At 46.2% G+C, this 21,082-nt stretch overlaps 1 protein-coding gene across 1 annotated transcript in view; it reads right to left on the reverse strand.

The window, feature by feature from the left end:
* Positions 1-843: 843 nt before the first annotated feature.
* Positions 844-21,082, reverse strand: part of FSTL4 (follistatin like 4) — a 217,302-nt gene continuing 197,063 nt past the window's right edge. Inside the window, exons 11-14 of the mRNA XM_032593837.1 lie at positions 19,903-20,052; positions 12,541-12,648; positions 6,177-6,286; positions 844-4,138 (exon numbers count right to left, since the gene is read on the reverse strand). Coding sequence (XP_032449728.1) covers positions 3,436-4,138; positions 6,177-6,286; positions 12,541-12,648; positions 19,903-20,052 — 1,071 coding nt within the window. The 3' untranslated portion in view covers positions 844-3,435. The remainder of the gene's footprint in view (positions 4,139-6,176; positions 6,287-12,540; positions 12,649-19,902; positions 20,053-21,082) is intronic.

Below are 21,082 nucleotides of genomic sequence, written 5' to 3' on the forward strand. Positions count from 1 at the left end.
GGTGTCTGAATGAAACACACAGTGAGACATTAATTGATGATGTTGCAAGCCCCTGGTAGAAAAATATAGCCAGAATGGATCTGTTGCACATCTCTGTTCTGGATTTTCCTTTAGTTCACAGATTATTGGTCAACAGAAAAGAAGGTGTGGCCACACAAAGCCAACTTCAGGCTGCTCTCCTAAATAGAGCCTCAGCAATTAGGTTCCCTAGGGCAACAGGCAGTTCTCTGCTTTTTTCAGGGTTAAGAGCTGTCCTCGGGAGCCCTCCCTGGAGCTGGGAGCCCTTTTCTGCACAGAGCAGTGGGAAAGACAGCAGGTGGCAGGGGTGAGGTGGGAGGGGGCATGCAGGGGCTGAGCTTCTGTCTCTGTTCATGATGCGTCTAGATTCAAGTTCCTGCATCTTGTGGTTGGGGATTAGTGGTTGGCCCCACCCACACTTCACAGGGTCCTTCCAGCTACTTCCAGGGGCTTGGGGAAGGTATAGTGAGACGCTTGAATTGACTGGGAGACCTAGGGAAGAAGCCTGGGCCAGCCCCAGGCAGAGTTTGTTGGGCAGGATTGCTGGGGCGGGGATGGTGGCATTTGCCACACAGCACGTGCTCCACACCCAGGCCTCCTGTGCAGATGGTCCGTGTGGCCACCTGCAAGCAGACACTTCCCTCTTACTACTATCCCTCGGTAGAAGGCTGGGTAGGCTTTCAGACCCACTGCCTCCATGCAGGGTTTTGCTCACTGGGGCGGAAGGAACACCAGCCCCTCCATTTCAAATCCTTAATATCAGCAAAGGTGTAGGTTATTTGTGAGTTGTTATGAAAAAAAATACTATGTTGAATTTTTGTGAAATTAAATTTTATTTCAAAATTCAGTAAATTTTGAAATAGTTCGTTGTGAATGTGTCATTGTTAAGATGAAGTGCTTCTTTAATGTGAAGTATTGGTTGGTTGTTAGGTGATCTTGTGTGTTTGTCAGAGGGCTGCGGCTGGGTCGGCAGCAAGGCTCACCTGCTGTGGTAACTTCTTACACCAGTGACTTTGGGACCGTGTTCCTCTGAGCTTCTGGGGCTGGAAGGGGGGTGGGAGGCAGCCTGGCCAGCCTTTCCTCTGCCTCCCACCCAGCAGTTCGGCTAGTTGCTGTGATGAAAAAGCATTTACTCTCTTGCCTTTGTGAATGTGCAGATTGCACTGTTTTCAGGCCTATGAATCCCTGCTCTGATTCAACAGTGTGTGGAATGCTGGCCCCGAGCCCTAAGCTGGCATCTCCAGTTAATTGCACAGTGAGTTAGCCAGAGGCTGAAATGCTTTTCAGACACACTTAGAAACAGAAGGAATGAGGCAAAGGAACGGATGCTGCAGTCTCCCAGATCATAAGGCCTGCTGGGATTGGACTGGTCTTTGACTTAGGAACCCATGACCCCGAGGGGCTGATGTCCTGACCTGGTAGGTGGTAGGCTCTTCCTCAGGTAGGCTCAGACTTTGTCTGCCAGGGGTTGCCATCATCTGGAAGATTTTTCCAAAGGGAGAAGTTGGTGAAAGTGGAGAACTGCAGTGATAAATGTGGAAGTCTGGAAGTGAATGTGTCAAGAGATTGGGGCAGGAAGAAGAAAGGGTGAGAGGTGTCACCTATCCATCCCAGCTCTTGGGAAACTGAGTATGCGGCTTTTGAAGTCCATCCTTTCAACCTGTAGCTACAGCTCAAGTACATGTAATGAAATCTAAAGTATGCATGTACATATCTAGGCACACTCTTGGGAGTTGAAGGGGACAGGCGTTGGATGGACCAAGATACGTGAGACAACAGGACTGGCTGATTTCAGGAAATCAAGTTGGGGTCTGGTAGGTTGGGCATTCAGGTGAGTGTGCAAGGGAGCTGTATTTACAGCAAGGCAGGGTCTGTGTCTTCCTTTCCCTGAAAGCGGCCAGTGATCAGAGCGGGAAAAGCATGGCCATGTTGGCGGGTGAAGCGGTCTGCCCTAGGTGAGGTGTCCATGATGAGACCATCTCTTCCAACTTCACGTGACTTGAAAACCGATCATTCAGGCCAGAAAGCATACAAGTGTGTTTTGGTGAATGAGGTGAGGGAGAAGGAAAGGGGTGTGCCGGGAGCCCCAAAGCTGACATTCTCCAACATGAGCTGTCTTCCCCGGGGTCAGCTGGGTTGTACTTCCTCGATGCCCCCCTGACAGCCCAGCATTGTCTGAGATATTTGGGAATCATGAGGCATTGGCAGCCCACACCCTCCCACCACTGGCCCCCCCTTCCCTCCGCCTTCTGATTGTGGGTTTTGCAGTGTATATTATTGGGGACAGAAGGGTCCACGTGTAAGAAAAGACTGAAATGTGCTGTGCAGTGATGATGCAATGACGGGCGTGCTAGAGCTGAGTGCAAGGGCCACGGGCAGAAAAGAAATTGATTTTTGAAAGGGATCGCCTACAGAAGCCACTTGGACCCCACACGTGTCTTTGTGTTGCACCAGGAGGTCACTCTTCTGTAGGCCGCCCCCGTGGCAAGCCCAGTCTGCCCTGAATCTGGGGAACTGGGCCCGGCTCATAAAACATCCCCGTTCAGTGGTAAAAAGCAGGCACACAGGGTTTGTCCTGGTCTCTTTGCATCCCGGCCCAGAACAAAGTCTTTGCCACTCTGGTGGCTAGATCTGTACTCAGGGTGTCCGTGGTATAGTGGACCATTACTCCTGGATGATCGCTGTTCTTTCTGGGTGTGGGGTGGTGACTCGCAGAGACTTGGCCTAAGGCAGGGACGAACAGAGCGGACCTCGGAGAGCATCTTTCTGCTTACTAGCATTTGAGATTATAAAAAATTATCTTTTAATCAAAATTTCCAAAATAAAGTAAGTGATTTCCCCATCCCCCAAGACGCAAGAAGTCTGGCTGGATCTCCCTCAGGCTTACACCAAGTCACATGGAAAAAAAGCATGAAGCGGCTGCGCAGGAGAAAAGAAGGTCCGGAATGAGGGCAGACGTGGCTCTCATGCCTGGAGCGAAAGCCAGGGCTCGCACTGAGTTTCCAGGCCTGGCTTCGGGGCCACTCCATTGGGGGAAGGTCGGCTGGACCCGGCTGTGACGGACAATGAGTACATGAAGGCAACCGACACAAGTGTCAGCCTGGAAAGCAGGAGCTCTTGGTTCCGCAGCGTTCCCCAGGAAACATGGCGTGTAGCTGGGCACAGAAATGACTCCTTTACACAGCAGCGTGTGTTCTCACCGTAGCTCAAGGCATAAATCATACTTCCCAACGAAAAACCCCAATCTGGTTAGCAGCGCATACCTTATACTAGGAAACTTGCAAGGAGGCCAGTGTTGAACCACAAAGCGGATACAGGTTTTGCTTTTGTCCGTGAAAATGTACAGGGCGCCTGCTTGGGGCTGCGGTGTGAGGACTCGGCCGTGCTCGGTGGCCCAGGGCTCTGCCCCGGGCTCCTTCATACCTCGCCCACCCACACCACTGTGGTCCCCCGCTTTACGCCCGACACTTCACACCGCAGTGCGTTTTGTCTCCCGTTGACGAGAAACAGTGACTCTTGGGCGGGGATGAGCAGGTACTGTCCGAAGAGCCCGCTGTCCCTCACGATCCTGCGGGGCCCTCCCCAAGGCCATGCGGGCACCGTGGGCGGCTCCTTCAAGTTCTTGAGCATGCCCGTCTTCCCCGTGGACAGCTCCAGGAACAGCAGGTCTGGCTCTGTCTCCAGGGGGGCATAGATGTAGTACTGATTGCTGTGGGTGAAGGAGTGCTGGAAGGCCACGTCGGAGATGCCCTGGCTTATTTTCAGGCTAGAGAGAGTCTGGATCTCTCCCTGCAGCGTGATCTCTTGCACGTGCAGCTGGGGGCTGGTGGCAGCAGTGCTGACCACAAAGCGCCCGTCGGGGGACACGTGTGGGGTGCCAGTCACGTCCCCATTGGGGCCGAGCACAGAGTCCGTGACGCTGTCGAGCAGCAACTGGGGGGCGGCAGAAGCGGGGCCATCCTGTTGGCACTGGATGAAGAAGTAGCCACCCAGGTGAGTGTGGGCCATGGCCTGTGGCACGCAGCCGTGGCTCTGCAGGCTGATGGTCTTGAGCAGCACCAGTGTTTCCAGGTCAACTTTGTGAACTGCGGGCTCAGACTTGTTGAAGATGAAGCCGAACCTGCGAAGGGAAGAACTGAGGTCAGGAGGGGCTCTGTCATTCCTCTAAAGGATTGCATCCATTCTCTTCCCTTTATCCTAATCCTTCAGTGCGCTAACAGCTTCTTAATTAGATGTACCATCCTGCAGGGCCTGGCTTCTTCAGTCATTCATCTACGAGGTGAAAATGAAGGCAGCCGCATTACAAATGCTCCTCGATTTCTGCTCTCATAACACGCACTCATCTCTAGAAATGGTAAAGGAGGAGCATAAAAGTGCCGTCAATAGCTTCTCCCTTTGGGATGCCTTCACATCAGCTCCCCTGAGGCCTGCTGCCAGCTGGGAAGTGGGGGCCTGTGCCTGGAGGGAAAAGAGCCCCGATCACCTGCCAGGAGGAGGATGGCAGAGGTGGGCTTGCTGCTACTGTCCTCTGGACTAATCAGATTCTGGGCAGGCACCGCAAGCCAACTCGCTTCCTCCAGCGCTCCCTCCCCTGGGGGAGAGGAAGGTGGAGGGGCAGCCTCTCCTGTGTCAGTTATGATCCCTGATCCCCTGGGGGAGGAAGCTTGGGCAAGGGGGCTGAGGACAGCTTTTACCTTTGCAGCCAGATGGCCTTGGCGTGGCCCTGCTGCCCTGCCCACTGCAGAGCCTGGTGTGTGGACGGCCTCTTAGAGCCTCTGCCATGCTGAAGAGGGCGGTTCCTTCTGAGGGCTTTTGGGAGGACTGGATCAAAGACGGAGCTTGAGGGGAAGGGCCCAGCAGGCAGTAGCCGCTCACATCTGGGCTTGGTGAAATTCCCCTCTGGGGGTGGGTGGCAAGCTGCCAGAAGGCCTGACCCCAGGCAGGACTTGGCTTTGACGTGAGAGCCTCTGCCTCAATCGCTGACTGAGAGAGGCCTTTTGGTGCCGTGGATGCTTATGGGAAGAAGAGAAACATCTCCTCCACACTTCTCTTTTGAATACCTGAGTCTCTAAGTGGGGGAAATGCCCACTTAAAAGCATCTTTAAAGCATTCTTAAAGAGATCAAGCATGGAAAGAGCATGAAACTCTGGTAAAGAACTTGAATGTAAAACGCCACACCCAGGTGCCGCAGAGCCTCTAAATGTGCTAGACTCCCGCCTGAATTCAGCTTCTTTGGGGGTTTTTCACCCTTGAGCAACCCCCAGAATCTTAGAGGCTCCTCCCAGGTGCTGTCTACACAGTATGGTTCATTAAGGAGCTATTTTCTTTCTTGGGCTTGGATCAGTGGGTGGGCCTAGTTTTACAAGTCCAGCTTCAATATGTAACAATGAGTCCTTTCTTCCTGGAGAAAGGGACTTGATGTCAGACAAAAGAAAGGCACGACCTTCCGGTCTCCGTGACTTTATAAAGGGGCAGGCTGAGTCTTCTGCAGTGGTGACTTTATAGTAGGTGTTAGGGGTTGTCTGAAATGAACAGGCAGGGGGAACAGCCAGGTTGAGCTGAGGTTTGCAGTTGAGACCATAGGCCACCATTTTTAGGCTGTTCTGGATGGTGAAAACCAGACAAGCAGAGGCCTTGTTCCCTGGCTGGCCCTCTCCATGGCTGCTCTGGGGGCTTCTGGAAAACCCATGGGCAGTGGGCAGCAGAGAATAAGGAACTAAAAAGAGACTTGGCCTCGTATTTCATCTGACTCTTCCTGGATGTGTAAACTTGGCCCGTGTTTTAACTTCTCTAATCCTTGGTTTCCGCATGTGTAAAAAGTGGTCAAGACCACTTCTACTAGTTTCTTTGTGTCTAACAAGGAGAGGGTGGCTCATTAACCACTGTTGTTTCCTTTTCTCTATAGTCCTCACCTTGAGGATGAGACTTTCTGTCCTCAGTGGGCCTCTGAGGGCCATAGGAGCTGGGTGCCTTCCTTAACTAAGACACTTAAGGACTAGTGATGGGTCCATTTCTGTCCCCTCATGATGGAGCCCAAGGCCAGCTCAGGATGAGTGACAGAGACACAGAAGGAGCAGGTCTCACAGTGGGCAAATGCACCACATGCCGGGCTGAGTTGGATTATGGAGGTTCCTTAGGGCATCGTGGGCCTGTCTCACCTGATATGGTTGATGATGAGGTTTGTTGGAGGAATGAAGAAATCATCCACTCCTGCAAACGGTGTGCGGATAAGGTGCTGGCCCTGGCCGGTGCTGGCTTCTGTGATCACCTATAACACAGAGGGAGGGTCCTTGTGAGGGCCCACCCAGGTAGGGGTGGGAAACCTGGAACCACCCGCACATGCTGGTAAGGCCCCTCAGCAGACAGGCTACTTCAGAGAGAGATGCCCCCAGTGTGAGAGAGGGGGCAGGAGCAGAGCAGGGACTCCCCCTTTGGGGGAGAGGGGCAGTACAGGTATGAATGCCTGAATCACTCCCTCCTGTGCAGGCAGATCTGACTCAAAACTGGGCCTGCACATCACCAGCCCCTGATGGCATAGTGGGGACCACGTTGGAGCTTCTGAGAGAGGTCCCCAGAAGAGAAAGATCACTCTGCTCAGAGACCACCTCCCCTACAACTGAGAATCCCACCTTCTCAGCACCGAGGGCACCCTGGGAAGAGAGGGAGTGAGCTTTTCAGTCATGAAAATGTTAAATGGTGCAAGTATTTACTGCTTCCTTATTTTCCTTTGATGCCAGGTGCCTGGGCCCATTTGTTGGGCATCTCTATCACAGACTGCTCACAGAGGTGTTCTATGGGAATTGGGACTCCATGGTTTATTGGAGAAAGCAGGAATCCTGCAAAAATGCCATTCAAAGATGCTGCTCAAGCCATTTAGATGCCTTGCAGTTAGAATGCTGGGGATCGGGTCTAGTTGCACAATAGACCTGCTGTGAGAAATCAAGAATCAGGCCCCGTGTTTTGTACACACTGGTAGTGACAGAGCATAGCTGCCTCTGTTTCCCTTTCTTCTTTTGTACCACTTTCTCTGTGGGGTTGGCAGGAGGCAGCCGCAGCCATTCTCTGCTGTGGACAGTTCCTGCTGGGCCTGTGTCAGGGAAGGGCACGGTGGCAGTGCAGAACAGAGCCGAGTGATGTCGGAGATTAGGTGGGAAGAGAGCAGTGTGGAGGTCCTGCCGGAAAGCCTGCTGTGGTCAGGCTGAGCACGTGTCTATCAGCTAACACAGCCTTGGGCATGGCCAGGCCAGAGACACCATGCCCAACAGCCCGTGTCCCCTTTCCTTCTTCATGTGCTTGTCAGCGTCCAATTTCTAGGCCATTGCCCTGAAACGTGGGTGGCCCACAGCCAGATGAGGCTGAAGGCCCACAAGGTCAAGCCCAGACCCTCTGAGCAGGGGAGGTGGGGGGGGCTAGACTGTGAACACAGAGCTGAGACACTTTCTCTGATCTTGATAGTATGGCTGTGCTTACACGGTCCAGACTTCTGCAGCCTGAGGCTGAGGACAGTCTCTGTTGGGGCTTCGGTAACTCACGTGGCTTGGAGTTCTGGATGCTTTTATCTTTTAAGAATAGGACTGCCTTCTCGCTCTTGCTTTTATGGGGAAACAAACAACACCTGGCCTGCCTCCTCAGGCAGGGTTGAAGTTTGAGTCTTTTCTGGATCATGCTTCCTGGGGGGTGGATGTGGGAGGGGGTAAGCAGAGAGGATGCCGGACAGGAATGAGGAGGGCTGTGATTTTCAGCCTTGGGGCAGCTCTAAAGTTGTCACACTGCATTAGGTTATTTTTCTGTGATTTTTTAAAATGGCCAAATGATACTTCCATGGCAAGTCCATGGGAAAACACTTTTGGTACTGGGCATGAAAATATCAGCATTAGGAAACTGGATCATGGGAGTGTCTAGGGGAAAATGCCAGAGAATTCCAAGAAGCCACACAATCACTGCTTGATCGCAGGCCTGTCATTTTAGCTTCTAATAGAGATGGAAAATTACAGGCTGTCAGCGGTCAGTGTCATTCACGCTTCACCACTCTGACACCCTATATTCAGAGGTTACTTCATCAAAACGCAGTACCACGGGCCATTGAACTGATGTGGGTGTGACCGCCTCATTTGTCTGACGAGTCGTGAGTTCCTTCTTGGCCTTGCATCCTGGCACGTTCCCCCGCATGTTAGTGTCTAAAAGATAATTGTCCAACTCCTTAATTTTGTTGGCTCTGTGGGCTTGCTTCAGGAGACGTACATATGTGGCTAGATATCAGGAAATGTCACTTGATAGTTCACGCGGAGTCCTGAAGGCTGAGCATCTCTCTAAGAGGGTAGACAAAACCAGCTGAGAAGGGAGGCTCAGCTGGGGGGTCTGGGACTGGTGGGCCAAGGAGTGATACGGAGGATTCAAGAAGGTGCCAGCCAACGCTGGCTGGTGAGGGAAGGGCTTCATTTATAGAAACACCTTCATGTAGTCCAAGCAAAGTTCTGTTTAACCAGTTCCTTAGTGTTGGATATTGAGAAACAAAGTTTTTGTCCATACCCATGATCATAGCCTTTGGAAGTCAAGTTGCTCGATTCAAAAAAGCATTGTTTTGAGGCTTTTGGTTCTCCTTTCCTAATTGTGTACCCCAAGGGCTGGGCCAGTTGACATTTCCAGGAATTTTTGCAAGTAGTGGTTTCTTTAACCCTAGCCCATAGGGATGAAGGTAGGTTTATTCAATCTGGTCCCTTTCTTGTTACAATGCAATGTCTAGACTCTGCACTTGGGATGCTGGACGTTGTGACCTAATTCCTGATTGTAATAGTTGTGTTTGGCCATTTAGGCAAACTTTGCTCTTGGTTTTTGGGAAATAGGGTTCGTTATATTTAAGAAATTGCCTTTTTGTTCATGTTTTTAAGTACTTCATTGAGAATGTCTGCTGTATTTAATTCAGTGCCTTTTCAGGATTTATTGAAAATAATAGTTTTTTTCCCCCCTTTGTGTTAAGAGAATGTTGACTGATTTCCTGAGAGTGAACCATCATCGTATTCTGGGACTTTGTTCCCTGCATTTAGATGCACTGCTGGACTCTGTTTTTAATACCATGTTTAGAATTTTGCTTCTGTATTCCTAAGTGACATTAGCCTACAGCTTTGTTTTTTTTACACAATTTTTAGTCAATTTTCATAATTAAAATTATGCTGGCTATTTAAAACAAAGAAGCTGCACATTATCCTCCCTGTGGTCTGAGATAGTTAAATAATATTAAAAATATATTTTGAAGGTTTGATAAAATTCAACTGTTTTTCTGTGGTAGCTCTTCAATCTTTAAAAAAACCCTGTAATTATTATTCTATTATGGGCTTCTGTTAGGTCAGTGTTTACTCCCAGCGTGGGGCTTACACTCATGACTCCGAAATCAAGAGTTGCACGCTCTACTGATGGAGCTGGCCAGGTGGCTACATTTTGTAAGCTATCATCCACTTATTTTAGGTTTTAAAATTTGCTGCCCCGGAGTTGCCATGTATTAATTTCCAGTTATTTTTATCCTCCTGTATCTGCAGTAATACTCCTTTTCTCATGCCTCATTTTATATATTCGTTCTTTGTTCATTTACCAGGCTTGTGAAGGATTTCTCGGTTTCTCTTTGTTCTTTGGTTTTGTTTATATTAATTTCATTCTTCTTCTCCTTGTCACTACTCTGTTCTTGTTCTCATTTCTTAACACAAGTACTTCTTCAGGCTTTTAAGACCCAGACACTCCATGTCTACAGCCTTCTCTGTCTCCTGTTGGTCTTGATGTAGAATGATCGTTTTACTATTGCTTTTGAGAGTGTTTCTAATTTCCCTTTTAGCTTCCTTTTTGATCCAGTAGTTATATAGGAGTGTCTTCTTATTAGGTTCTATTTTAATTGTTTCTAATTCATCAGCTAATGTTGCTTATAACATCTACTTTTACAAGATTGGTTAATATCCTTTGTGGTTACAGATAAACCTATTCGTATGTGGACGTGTGAAAAAACTGTTTTGCAGATGAAAGGTGTATATTAAACCAAGTTGCATTGTTAATCGATTTTCCCATGTCATTCATTCATATCCTTTGGACAATTTAAGTGCATGTTAAATTAAGTTCTCCTTGTATTATTTTTTCAAGTAGGTTTCATGTCCAGGGCAGAGCCCAATGTGGGGCTTGAACTCACAACCCTGAGCTTAAGACCTGAGCTGAGATCAAGAATCAGACTCTTAACTGACAAATCTACCCAGGTGCTCCAAGTTCTCCTTGTATTTTTAATTGCTCTTGTTTGAGGCCATTTAGTTGTTAATGTTGCTTGATAACTATAGGCTACTGGAGACATAGTAGAGACATAGTATCTCTCTGTTTGCTGTTTTTAGTGCTGGTGACCTTAAACCCTACCTTGCCTGATATGCACGAGTGGAAATATTAATATATTCTTGTTCACCTGTCCTCATTCAACCTTTTATTCTGTTTCATATTTTTGAGACAGAGAGCAGGAACAGGGGAGGGTCAGAGAAAGAGGGAGACCCAGAATCTGAAACAGGCTCCAGGCTCTGAGCTGTCAGCACAGAGCCCGATGTGGGGCTTGAACCCACAGACTGCGAGATCATGACCTGAGCCCAAGTCGGATGCCTAACCGACTGAGCCACCCAGGCGCCCCCATGTGTGTTTCTTATAAACAAGTTAGAGTTTCCTTTGTTCCTAACAAAGTCTGATCATCACAGCTTTTAGGAGAATTCAGTTGATCACATTTGGAATAATGAGATGCTCACTTCCCAACTACTACTTCCAAACAGCATTCTCCACACCTTCTCTTACCCCAATAAGATATTTCTAAGTATTTTTACTCCCTCCACTTTCCTCCACTCCATGCAATTATTTTTACTGAATTAATTTATCTTCAGTTATAGCCTGGCATCAGGATTTCTCTTCCAGCCTGTCTATCCTAATTCAAACATACTTATTTAGAACTTATTACACATTTGCAGAGAGCCTGTCTTCCTCCATCTTAGTTCCTCCGTGGGTTCATTCTTTACATCAGTCTCCTCTTGATCTTTCTTCATCTGGTGTTTGTCTGGGATCCTTTCCTCAAATCTGTTGCTTAGAGGGTGCAGGTGAGTGATGCACTCTCTGAATTCTTGCACATACTGTAACTTTCTTTTGTCCTGCCACGTAAAGGATATCTTAGCTGGGAATAGGATTCTTGGATCTCAGCCATGTAGATGCCATAGTCTGCCAGCTCCTGTTATAGGTGAGAAATCCACTGCCACTCTCATGTTTTCTCTTTTACAGATAACCTGTGAAACCATGTGTTTTTCAACTCCTCTGCCTTGTTAAATTAGGCAGTCATTTTTGGTTTCAGCAAAAAAAAAGTTTTGGTGACCCCTCCCCTTGAATTACCTTAGAGGCTTTGTTGGAGCTACCAGAGGGAGGGCCAATAAAAATTACAATTTCCCTGGGCTTAGGCTCTGCTCTGAATGACCTTTATTCAGGCTTCTAGACACTGTAATGGATTTTTTTGTCATCTCACTGGGGCCCACGTTGATGGCATCCATCAAATGACAGTAGCTTCAATTTATAGGAGATGAAGTAGTGTCTTCCCCCTGGCCCAACCGTGCAGAGGTAGGCAGGCAGGTATTCCCCTGGACGAAGCCTCTGTAGACCCAGCTGTCCCTTTGCTCTTACCAGTCTTGAGAACAGGGTGAACTTGACTCCATCTGCAGCCCTTGTCAGCTGGGGTTCTGAGAGAGAATGAAACCCTAATGTGCTGAGGCATCCACTGTATGAAATGAATTAACTTCTGTGCATCTAGAATGGTTCTATGTAGATCTTTGGGACAATGCAGGCATTCAACTCACTTTTTTTTTTTTTTTTTTTTTAGGGTTTAATTCTGTAATGCATCCCTGGATGAGAAAGGCAGAGCCAGGCACGCTCAACACAGGGGTGATGTTGACCTTCTCTGACGGGTGGAGAGGGGGGATCCCACAGAGCTCCTGTGACCAAACTCTTTCAAAGAGGAAGCACAGTGCAGTGGCTGAGTGTTGGGCTGCAGAGCCACACTGTCTGGGTTGGGACATGGGCAAATTAGTGAACTTTGCTGTGTCCTAGCATACTGTAAGCACTCAGTAAATGTGCTTCCACTTATGGACATAACTACTGCTCCTACTTTTCCTTCCTTACAGGCTCACATCTAGCACGTGCTTTGACACTGTTTTCCAGCCTGCCCAGCCCAAGGTGAAAAATGTCCTGGATCAGGAGAGGTGGGGCCTGGAAGCCACATTCTGGTTGTCCTGACATCAGAATCTTATTCATCATCAGTATTATCTTTTAAAGGTAGGCCTGGCTGAAGACACCTTGTGAATTGCCTGTGAGGGGCTTTGGCCCAAGGTTGTTTCCTACTTCCTACTCTCTCCTCAAACCTTGATGGATAGGTTTTGGATAAATGTGATCAGCTACCTAGGGAAGCAAGAGACATTTATTAGACAGGATAGCGTCCTCTGTTCCTGTGGGGTGTCAGGCTCTACATGTTCAACATACCTGGAGGCTTGGTTGGGACTTGTGCACATCCCCCCAGCTCAGGACCCACACTTGGTCATGAGACTTGTCATAGGACAGCTTAGCTGGCAGAGGGTCCACACCTATGGACTTGAAAAAAAAATAGGCACAAGTGGGTCATCATTCTTATCAGCTGACACAGTGGTCATTTCTTGGCTTTGTGTAAATGGCCTTCCTGCCCAGGTGAGTGGATAGCTAACCTAGCATCGTTGGCAGTGAGCCTGCTTGGGAAGCCAGGGCACAAAGCCTCTTTCTGGGTTTGTCTTTAGAGGCATAAAACCGTTGTCAGTAATTTAATTCCTTTTATAAACTTTGTGCATGTTTTACTTAAAGGGGACCAAGACATCTTGACAAAAGTCTAAACCCAGAGGCTTTATGTTTACCACTCAGGAATCAGCTGCAGGACCCTCCGGCCACGGCTCCTAGAAACGTTTTGGAGCCTCTAGAACCCGCAGTGTCTTTGGCTTTTCTGTTCTTTGGCTGAGATTCTGGTGAGTTGGCCCTTCCTTCTGTGTCATCTGAGACTGACTTAGAGATCATCCATTATCACCTGTCTTGTCTCTTTGCACAGCCTCTATCTGTACATCCTTTAGCTGGAGGCTCTGGGACCCAGACTGTAGGATTCAGGCAGACATTTTTTTTTAACTGCTGTAACTGAAACTCTATTATCCTTGGAGAACAGAGCTTCCCCCGTGGCCCTCTCAAATGGAGACTGTTTTCTGCTTTTTATTTTTTCTTTTTTCAACGTTTATTTATTTTTGGGACAGAGAGAGAGACAGAGCATGAACGGGGGAGGGGCAGAGAGAGAGGGAGACACAGAATCGGAAACAGGCTCCAGGCTCTGAGCCATCAGCCCAGAGCCCGACGCGGGGCTCGAACTCACGGACCGCGAGATCGTGACCTGGCTGAAGTCGGACGCTTAACCGACTGCGCCACCCAGGCGCCCCTGTTTTCTGCTTTTTATAATGTAGTTGTCTAAGTTCCAGAACTCTCCTCCATGATGCTCATACCGCTAGACTATGACCCCTGCTCTTCTTGTCACTGGCCTCCATCCTGGCCACTCCCTGTGTTCATTAAAGATGTCACCCTTTCGGGGGGAGAAACCCACCTCTACCCCCATTGGTCAAAGCTTCTCTGAAGTATTGGCTGTGGAGTCCATGATCCATTTCTCTTTAATATTCCCATCAAGTTTCTGTCTTCATCACTCCACTGACCTGTTTGAAGACCTTTGTGTCAGATCACTTTGTGATCCTCCTCTTTTTTGACATGTCAGCAAGATTCCACATGGTTAACTACTCCCTTCTAGGAAGCTTCTCTTCTCTCAGCTTCCCATCTCCCTAGCTTCCTTTCCTCATTCTGATTTCAAAATGTTGGCATGTTTCAGGTCTTCATCTTTGACCACCTTCTCTGTGTCTACATCCTTTCTCTGGGTGAGTTCATCTGATTCTATGGCTTCAGATAACCTGCTGTACTCTGATGACTTTAGAACTCACTCCTCTGTTGATGACATCAACTTAACAACTACAAAACCGAACTCTTAATTTTGTCACTCCATGCTGACCTCAATTTCTTCTCCATTCGTTATCATCTGTGGAGTCCCCTTTCACTCTTTGGGTCTAATTTAAAGCCCTTGGCCCCTGAAGCCTCTTCCTACATTCAAGTACTGCAGGTCCTTTGTTCATATCTCCACCTGCTCCTTTTTGTTCCCAGCATCTGCTAGCTTCCTGGTTGCTTCTCTTCATTTGCTAAAGGCTCCAGGATCTGGCACTGTCTTCCTGTACCCAGAGCTGCTTAACCCACCACCAATAATACCATCTTGACATTGTCTCTAGTTTCTTCAACTCTTTTAAAAACTCTCTTGATTATGCATTCTATTCGAGTTACCCCATTTGTCTGCCTTCTTCACAGCAAAACTTCCCTAGTGTTTGGACTGTAGCTGCCTCTCTCCTTTCTATTTACACTTCTCCAATCACAATTCACATTCTCATTCTGAGGTGGTGTGGAGTAGCAAGCGGACTGAAGAGCTAAACCAATAATCTCCTAAATTCACAACAGTGTTCTGAAGTCTTAATATGCTGAGGAGCAAAGGTATAGAAGGGAAAAGATACTGAAGAACATACCAGGCTCTTAGTTAAAAATCCTGAAGGGCTAACTTCTAGGTCTAGGAATAAATCAGAAGCAGAATAAGCCTTAAAAAATTCAGTTCAGGCTTGATTCAACTTAGCACTTGATTAGACTAAAATGATTCATTCTCTACTCTCTCTGCCTAGCAGAGGAAGATGACAACCATCTCAAGTCTTTTTTTTTTTATATGGAGTGTCTGGCATTTAAAAAATTACTAGACATGACTACACAGACTATGTGATTAAAAACTACATATGAAAGACAATAGAAAGACCCATGGGTGACCCATAGAAATATAATTACAATTTTATATACTTAAGTAGAAATTACAAAAGTGAAAAATGCAATACCTGGAATTAAGATTTCAATAATTAGGTTCTGTTAAATCCGTATTAGACATAGCAGAAGATAGGACTAGTGAATTGAAAGACAAATTGATAGAACATACTCGAAGCACAAAGAGACTAACAAGAATGGAAAAGAGTGAATGAAACAGACATGTGGCATACAGTGGAAAGAGCTTTTTTTTTTTTTAACAGTTTCTAAAGAAGAGGTAAGAAAGAATTCCAATCTGATGAAAGGTATCAATCCACACAGTCAAGAACCACTAGAACTCCCAAATCAGAATAAATACAAAGAATACTGTACGTGGGCACATCACAGTGAAACTGCTGAAGACCAAAGAGAAAATATGAAAAGCAGTCAAAACAAATGATACATGACCTTCAGAAGGGTGACAATAAGACTGACAGGTGACCTATTAACAAAAACAGTGGAAGACAAGGTAACAGCATCTTAAAATGCTGAGTATAATTTACCAAGGTAGAATTCTATATCCAGTGAAAATAGTTTTTAAAAATAAAAGGCAAAGTTATTTTTAAACAAACAGAAACTCAGGATGTGTTGCCAGCAGATCTGCACTAAAAGAACTATTAAAGAAACTTCTTCATTTACAATGAAAATGATCCCAGACAGAACTGTGTGCTTCAGGAATGAATAAGGAGTAGTGAGAAAGTAAATATGGAGGTGAATATAAAGGACTATCAACTATACAAAATAATACTAACTCATGTCTTGTGGGGTTAAATTATATACAGAGTTAAAATTCATTCCCACAATAATGCAAAAGGCAGGAGAGGAGTTTAAGGGGTTAGTGTTGTATGGTTCTGTCATTATTAGGGAAGTGAAGTAATTTGTACAGGACTATATTGAGGCAAGGATGCATGTTATAATCTCTATGGTGGTAATAATAGTAACAGAACGAAAATGTTTGACTAATCCAAAAGAAAGTAAAAAGGAGAAAAAAGCACAACAGTTAGGTCAAATGAGAAAACCAGAAAATGGTAGATTTAACTATATAATTGCATTAAATATAAATGGATCAAATGATCCAAGTTAAAGATGAAGATTATTATACTACATAAAGGCCGAAACCCAAATACATGGAGTTTGGAAAATTATACCATGTTAACACTAATCAAAGGAAATCTGATCTGTCTATACTAGAATTACACTTTCAGGCAAGAATTATTGCCAGAGATAGAGATATTTTCTAAGAACAAAGAAGTCTTTGTTCCAGGAAGTTATTACAATTTTAAAGCAAAAGTGGTAGAATTTTACATAAATCTACAATCACAGTGCTGGACTTCAACAACACCTTTCAGCAGCTGACAGACTCTGTGAACAATGAAAAAATCACTTAGAAGATCTGAACAATGCAATGAAGATACTTGACATATATACAGAATTGACATATATACAGAAAACTATACCTCCCATTAGAATACACATTCTTGTAAAGTACATATGCAACATTGACCCCATTGATCATCAGCTGGGTCATAAAGCAAGCTTCAATGAATTTTCAAGGATTGAAATGATTGCGAGTATGCTCTCTGGCCAGAAAAATCAGTAACAGAAAGTCTTCTCCTGTACTGCCTAGGAGAAACCACAACCCTGCTTATATCCAAATTTCTCTCTACAAAGACCCTGCACCTGGGCATTGCTGGAAAGTAAAACACAATCCTGCTCACATTTCGTCCAGCAGTGCTCTAACAGTTCCCTGGTCAGTTCAATCTCAGGTGCAACCTTCACCTTTCTCTCCAAACCTCCAGGCTTAGTGATAATTTTCAACCAGAAGAGATGTTCATCCAACTACAACCAAATGTAACTGTCACCTATTTGTAAGCATACCTGAATATTCTCTATTTTTCTCTTGTTACATCAAAGAATGTGCTTTTATCTAAAGCTAGCATCTCTGCTTCTCTGCCCTGGATTCCAATGGCTCCTGCGTACTTTAATGATGCAGAACAAAGCCAAGATGTGTGGGAGTTTTTTTTTAATATATTTTTTTAGCATTACATACATACATATATACATAGATATATACATATGCTGTAATGTCAACTAGTCTAAAAAAGTTTCTTTGGCATGTTCTTCTAGCTACTGCCTCATTTGACTCCTTTTACTCATATTTATATCAAAACTCCCCCAAATGGTTGGCTGTATTCACTATCTCTAATACCTCAAGCTTGTATTCCATTTCATTTTATCCGCTCTTGCCAAGGTGATCCACGTGATATCAAATTGAATGGTCAGTGACATGCAAATGGTCTCTGCTATATCTGACACCACTGAACACAAACTCTTCCTTAAGGCATTCTTCTTTTGGGGTGCCTGGGTGGCTCAGTCGGTTAAGCATCTGACTTTGGCTCAGGTCATGATCTCAGAGTTTGTGAGTTTGAGCCCCAAGTCAGGCTTCCTACATAGCCTGCTTTGGATCCTCTGGCTACCTGTCTCTCTGCCTCTCTCCTGCTCGCACAGCTTTCTAACCCTCTCTCTGTCTGAAAAATAAATAAACATTTAAAAAAATTCTTCTTTTGGTTTCTGGCATCCTCCTCTTGTCCCCTGCAGCCCCCAATTTTCTTCGTACCTTTCAGGCTACTCCTGCTTGGTTTCCTTGTTGGCTTCTTCTCTCCTTCCTGATCCTTAAGTGTTGGAGTGTTTCAGGGCTCCAACCTTGTCCTCTTCTGTATGGATTTAGCAGTTTGTATGGTGATGATACCCACACTGACATCTCTGGCCTAGACCTCACCTTGGACTCCAGACCCGTTTATCCAATCGCTTGACATCTCTGCTTACATTTATAACAGAACTTTAAACTTAACAGACCTAAATCCAAATGCCTAATTTTCCTGTCTACCTCTTCCAGGGCATGCACCTCCTACCTGGCCCTAAATCTGTATATGGTGCATTCATTTCCTATTGCTGTGGTAACACCTTACTACAAACTCAGTAGCTTAAAACAACACATATTTGTTTTCTTACAGTTTTGGAGGCAGAAAGTTTGAAATTAATTTCACTGGGCTGAACAAGTATATCGGCAAGGCAGTGCTCCTTCTAGAGGCTCTGGGAGAGAAAGTGTTTTCTGGAATTTTCCAGCCTTGAGAGCTGCATTTCTTAGCTCATGGCCCCTTCTCTTCAGAGCCAGCTGTGTGCTTTAGTCCTCACATTGCCTTTCTCTGATAAGGATACATCCACTTGGATTCAGGGCTCCACAGGAGAAATCCATAATGTAATTATATCTGCCGACTACCATTTGCCATATAAGGCGATGTTCCTAGGTTCTGGGGTTTAGGAAGTGGACATCTTGGGGCCATTAGTCATTCCACCACACACCATCCATGGCATCATCGTTCTACAATGTTTTTTTTTTTTTTTTTTTTTACTTTTTAAATATTTATTTTTGAGAAAGGCACAGAGTGTGAGTGGGGGAGGGGCAGAGAGAGAGACACGAAGTCACAGAATCGAAGCAGGCTCCAGGCTCAGAACTGTCAGCACAGAGCCCAAAGCAAGGCTCGAACTCATGAGCTGTGAGATCATGACCTGAGCAGAGGTTGGATGCTTAACCGAGTGAGCCACCCAGGGCCCGTTTACAGTTTCTCAATTAAAAAAACAAAAAACAAAAAACAAAAACCCAAAACAGCCTGCCTCCTGTCTCTGAAAATTTATATTCAACTCAGCAGAAATCTTTCCACATTGAAAATCTATCAAGAATCTGATCATATCTCACCATCTCCAATGCTGTCTGCACCTCTTGCCTGGATTATTTTAGTAGCCACAACTCTGCTCTGCTTTGCAGTCTGTTCTAACAGAGCCTGACTATTTTAAAATCTAAGTTTAAAATTTAAAAATCTCTTTAAAAGACTGACTCTTTAGGGGTGCCTGGGTGGCTCAGTCAGTGAAGCATCTGACTCGTCATTGTGGCTCAGGTAATAATCTCACAGTTCGTGAGATTAAGCCCTGGGTCTGGCTCTGTGCCAACAGCACGGAGCCTGCTTGGGATTCTCTCTCTCTCTCTCTCTCTCTCTCTCTCTCTCTTTCTGTCCCTCCCCTATGTGGGCTCTCTAAATAAATAAACATTTAAAAAAAGAAAGGACTGATTCTTTAAAAATATAAATCAGAGTAGGTCATTCCCCAGATGAAAACTCTTCATGGCTTGGGCCTTGGTTTACCCCTTATCTTCATAGCACCCCAGTCTCCACCTTCTCACTATACTCTAGCCCCACTGGCCTTCCTTCCCCTCCCAGAATGGAAGTCCCACTTGACATTTATATCAGAATCTATTCATCTCCAGAGTGAGGACCAGTTTAAAAGAGTCTTGTAGGGTGTATGGGTGACTCAGTCAGTTAAACGTCTGACTTGGGCTCAGGTCATGATCTCACAGCCTCCCAGGAGTTTGTGAGTTTGAGCCCCCCGCTGGGCTCTGTGCTGACAACTTGGAGCCTGGAACCTGCTTTGGATTCTGTGTCTCCCTCTCTTTCTGCCCCTCCCCCACTGGTGCTTTGTCTCTCAGAAATAAATGGTAATAAAATTTTAAAAGAGTCGTCCAGTTCCTCTGTCACATTTGACCTGTAAATAGCTTTTAGAATTTATAGCTCTCTAAAATTATGATTTATGGTCTGACAGACTAGAATATAAGTTCTAGGACTTCACTGCTCATTCATGGCTATTTTTCAAGAAACTAGAACAGTGCTTGGTCCATAGTAGGCAATAAATACTGATGAGTAACTGTACAGGAACCTTCTTTGCTCCTCCCTGCCCCTTGCCCCTAGTCTGACTGCCTCTTGTAGGAGCTGGCGAATGTGCAAAAAGCCAAGAGGAATGTGGCCGCTGTGCCCCAGAACCGGAAGCCCCCCTCACTCCCTTAGAGAGACGTACCTGTAGGACTTTCTGGGCTTGCACATCAACCACGAGGACTCTGTTCAGTGCTGGCTGGGCCACGTATATGTACCGGTGCCTGATGTTCACTGCCGATGCCCACTGGCATGACTGGGTGCCATTTCCTTCCACTTGAGGACAGATTTCTTCCTGTGAAGGAGATAGGCTGCCATATATCTTCTTAATCCCTCATTCCCCCCTGCCAGGTATGGGTTCCCTCTCCCTTAACCCTCCTCCGTCCCTCTCTTGGAATCCACAGACATGGCACATGAGTCCTCCCATGTCACCAGCTTCACTTAACCTTCAACTTTCATCCCCTCCCACATGTGAGGCTGTAACTCTATTTGTTGGGTTTTTCATCCACAGCCTCCAGGCCTGTCTTCTTCTCTCTTGCATGTGAACCTCTCCCTCTCTGCACCCCCATCACAGAGAAAACTTCTTTCAGTGCCCAGACTTCCAAAAGAGTGACCTACTCTTTCTTCTTCCTTAGCACAAAGCCAGCAGGGCTCCCACAGAGCTCTGTACTGACTTCTTGGTTATTAAATTAAGCCTGTGCCATCTTTTTATTTGAAGTTGGGACATCATCTGACAGTGTGCTATTCTGTGCTTCCTTCTCCTCCATCCCACCCCAGTGGGGGATCCTTCTCTGTTGCTTGATCCTGCTCAGTTTGCCCATCCTGAATGTCAGAACGTACAGGGGCCACTGCACCACTTTCCCTCTCTAAAATCCACTCCCTTTGCTAATCTCATCCAAACCTATAGCATCAAATAGCATCTACATGCTTACAACTCCCAAATTTCTATATTTAGTTCAACCCTCTTCTCTGAACTCCAGAATTATGCAGGCACCCACCTAGCTCTATTTGGCTGTTTGATGCATACCTCAAACTCATGAGTCCAAAATCAACTCCCAGGTTTACCTCCCAATCCTGCTCATCCCATTAACAGAATGGCAGCCCCACTGTTTCTCTTCCAGAGACCAAAACCCTTGAGGCCACCTCTGACTCCTCTTTTTCTCCGTATACCTCCAGCCCTCACCCAGGTCATACACATTCAGAATTTGACTTTGTCTCATGGATTCCATCTCCATCACCTTGCCTCAAGCCACATTATCTGTTGCCTGAGTAACTGCTGTCACATCCAGGTTGTGTTTCTCGATTCCACTCTTGGTTCCTCCCCC

This window comes from Lynx canadensis, chromosome A1 (genome assembly GCF_007474595.2).
Source record: "Lynx canadensis isolate LIC74 chromosome A1, mLynCan4.pri.v2, whole genome shotgun sequence".
Classification (NCBI taxonomy): domain Eukaryota; kingdom Metazoa; phylum Chordata; class Mammalia; order Carnivora; family Felidae; genus Lynx; species Lynx canadensis.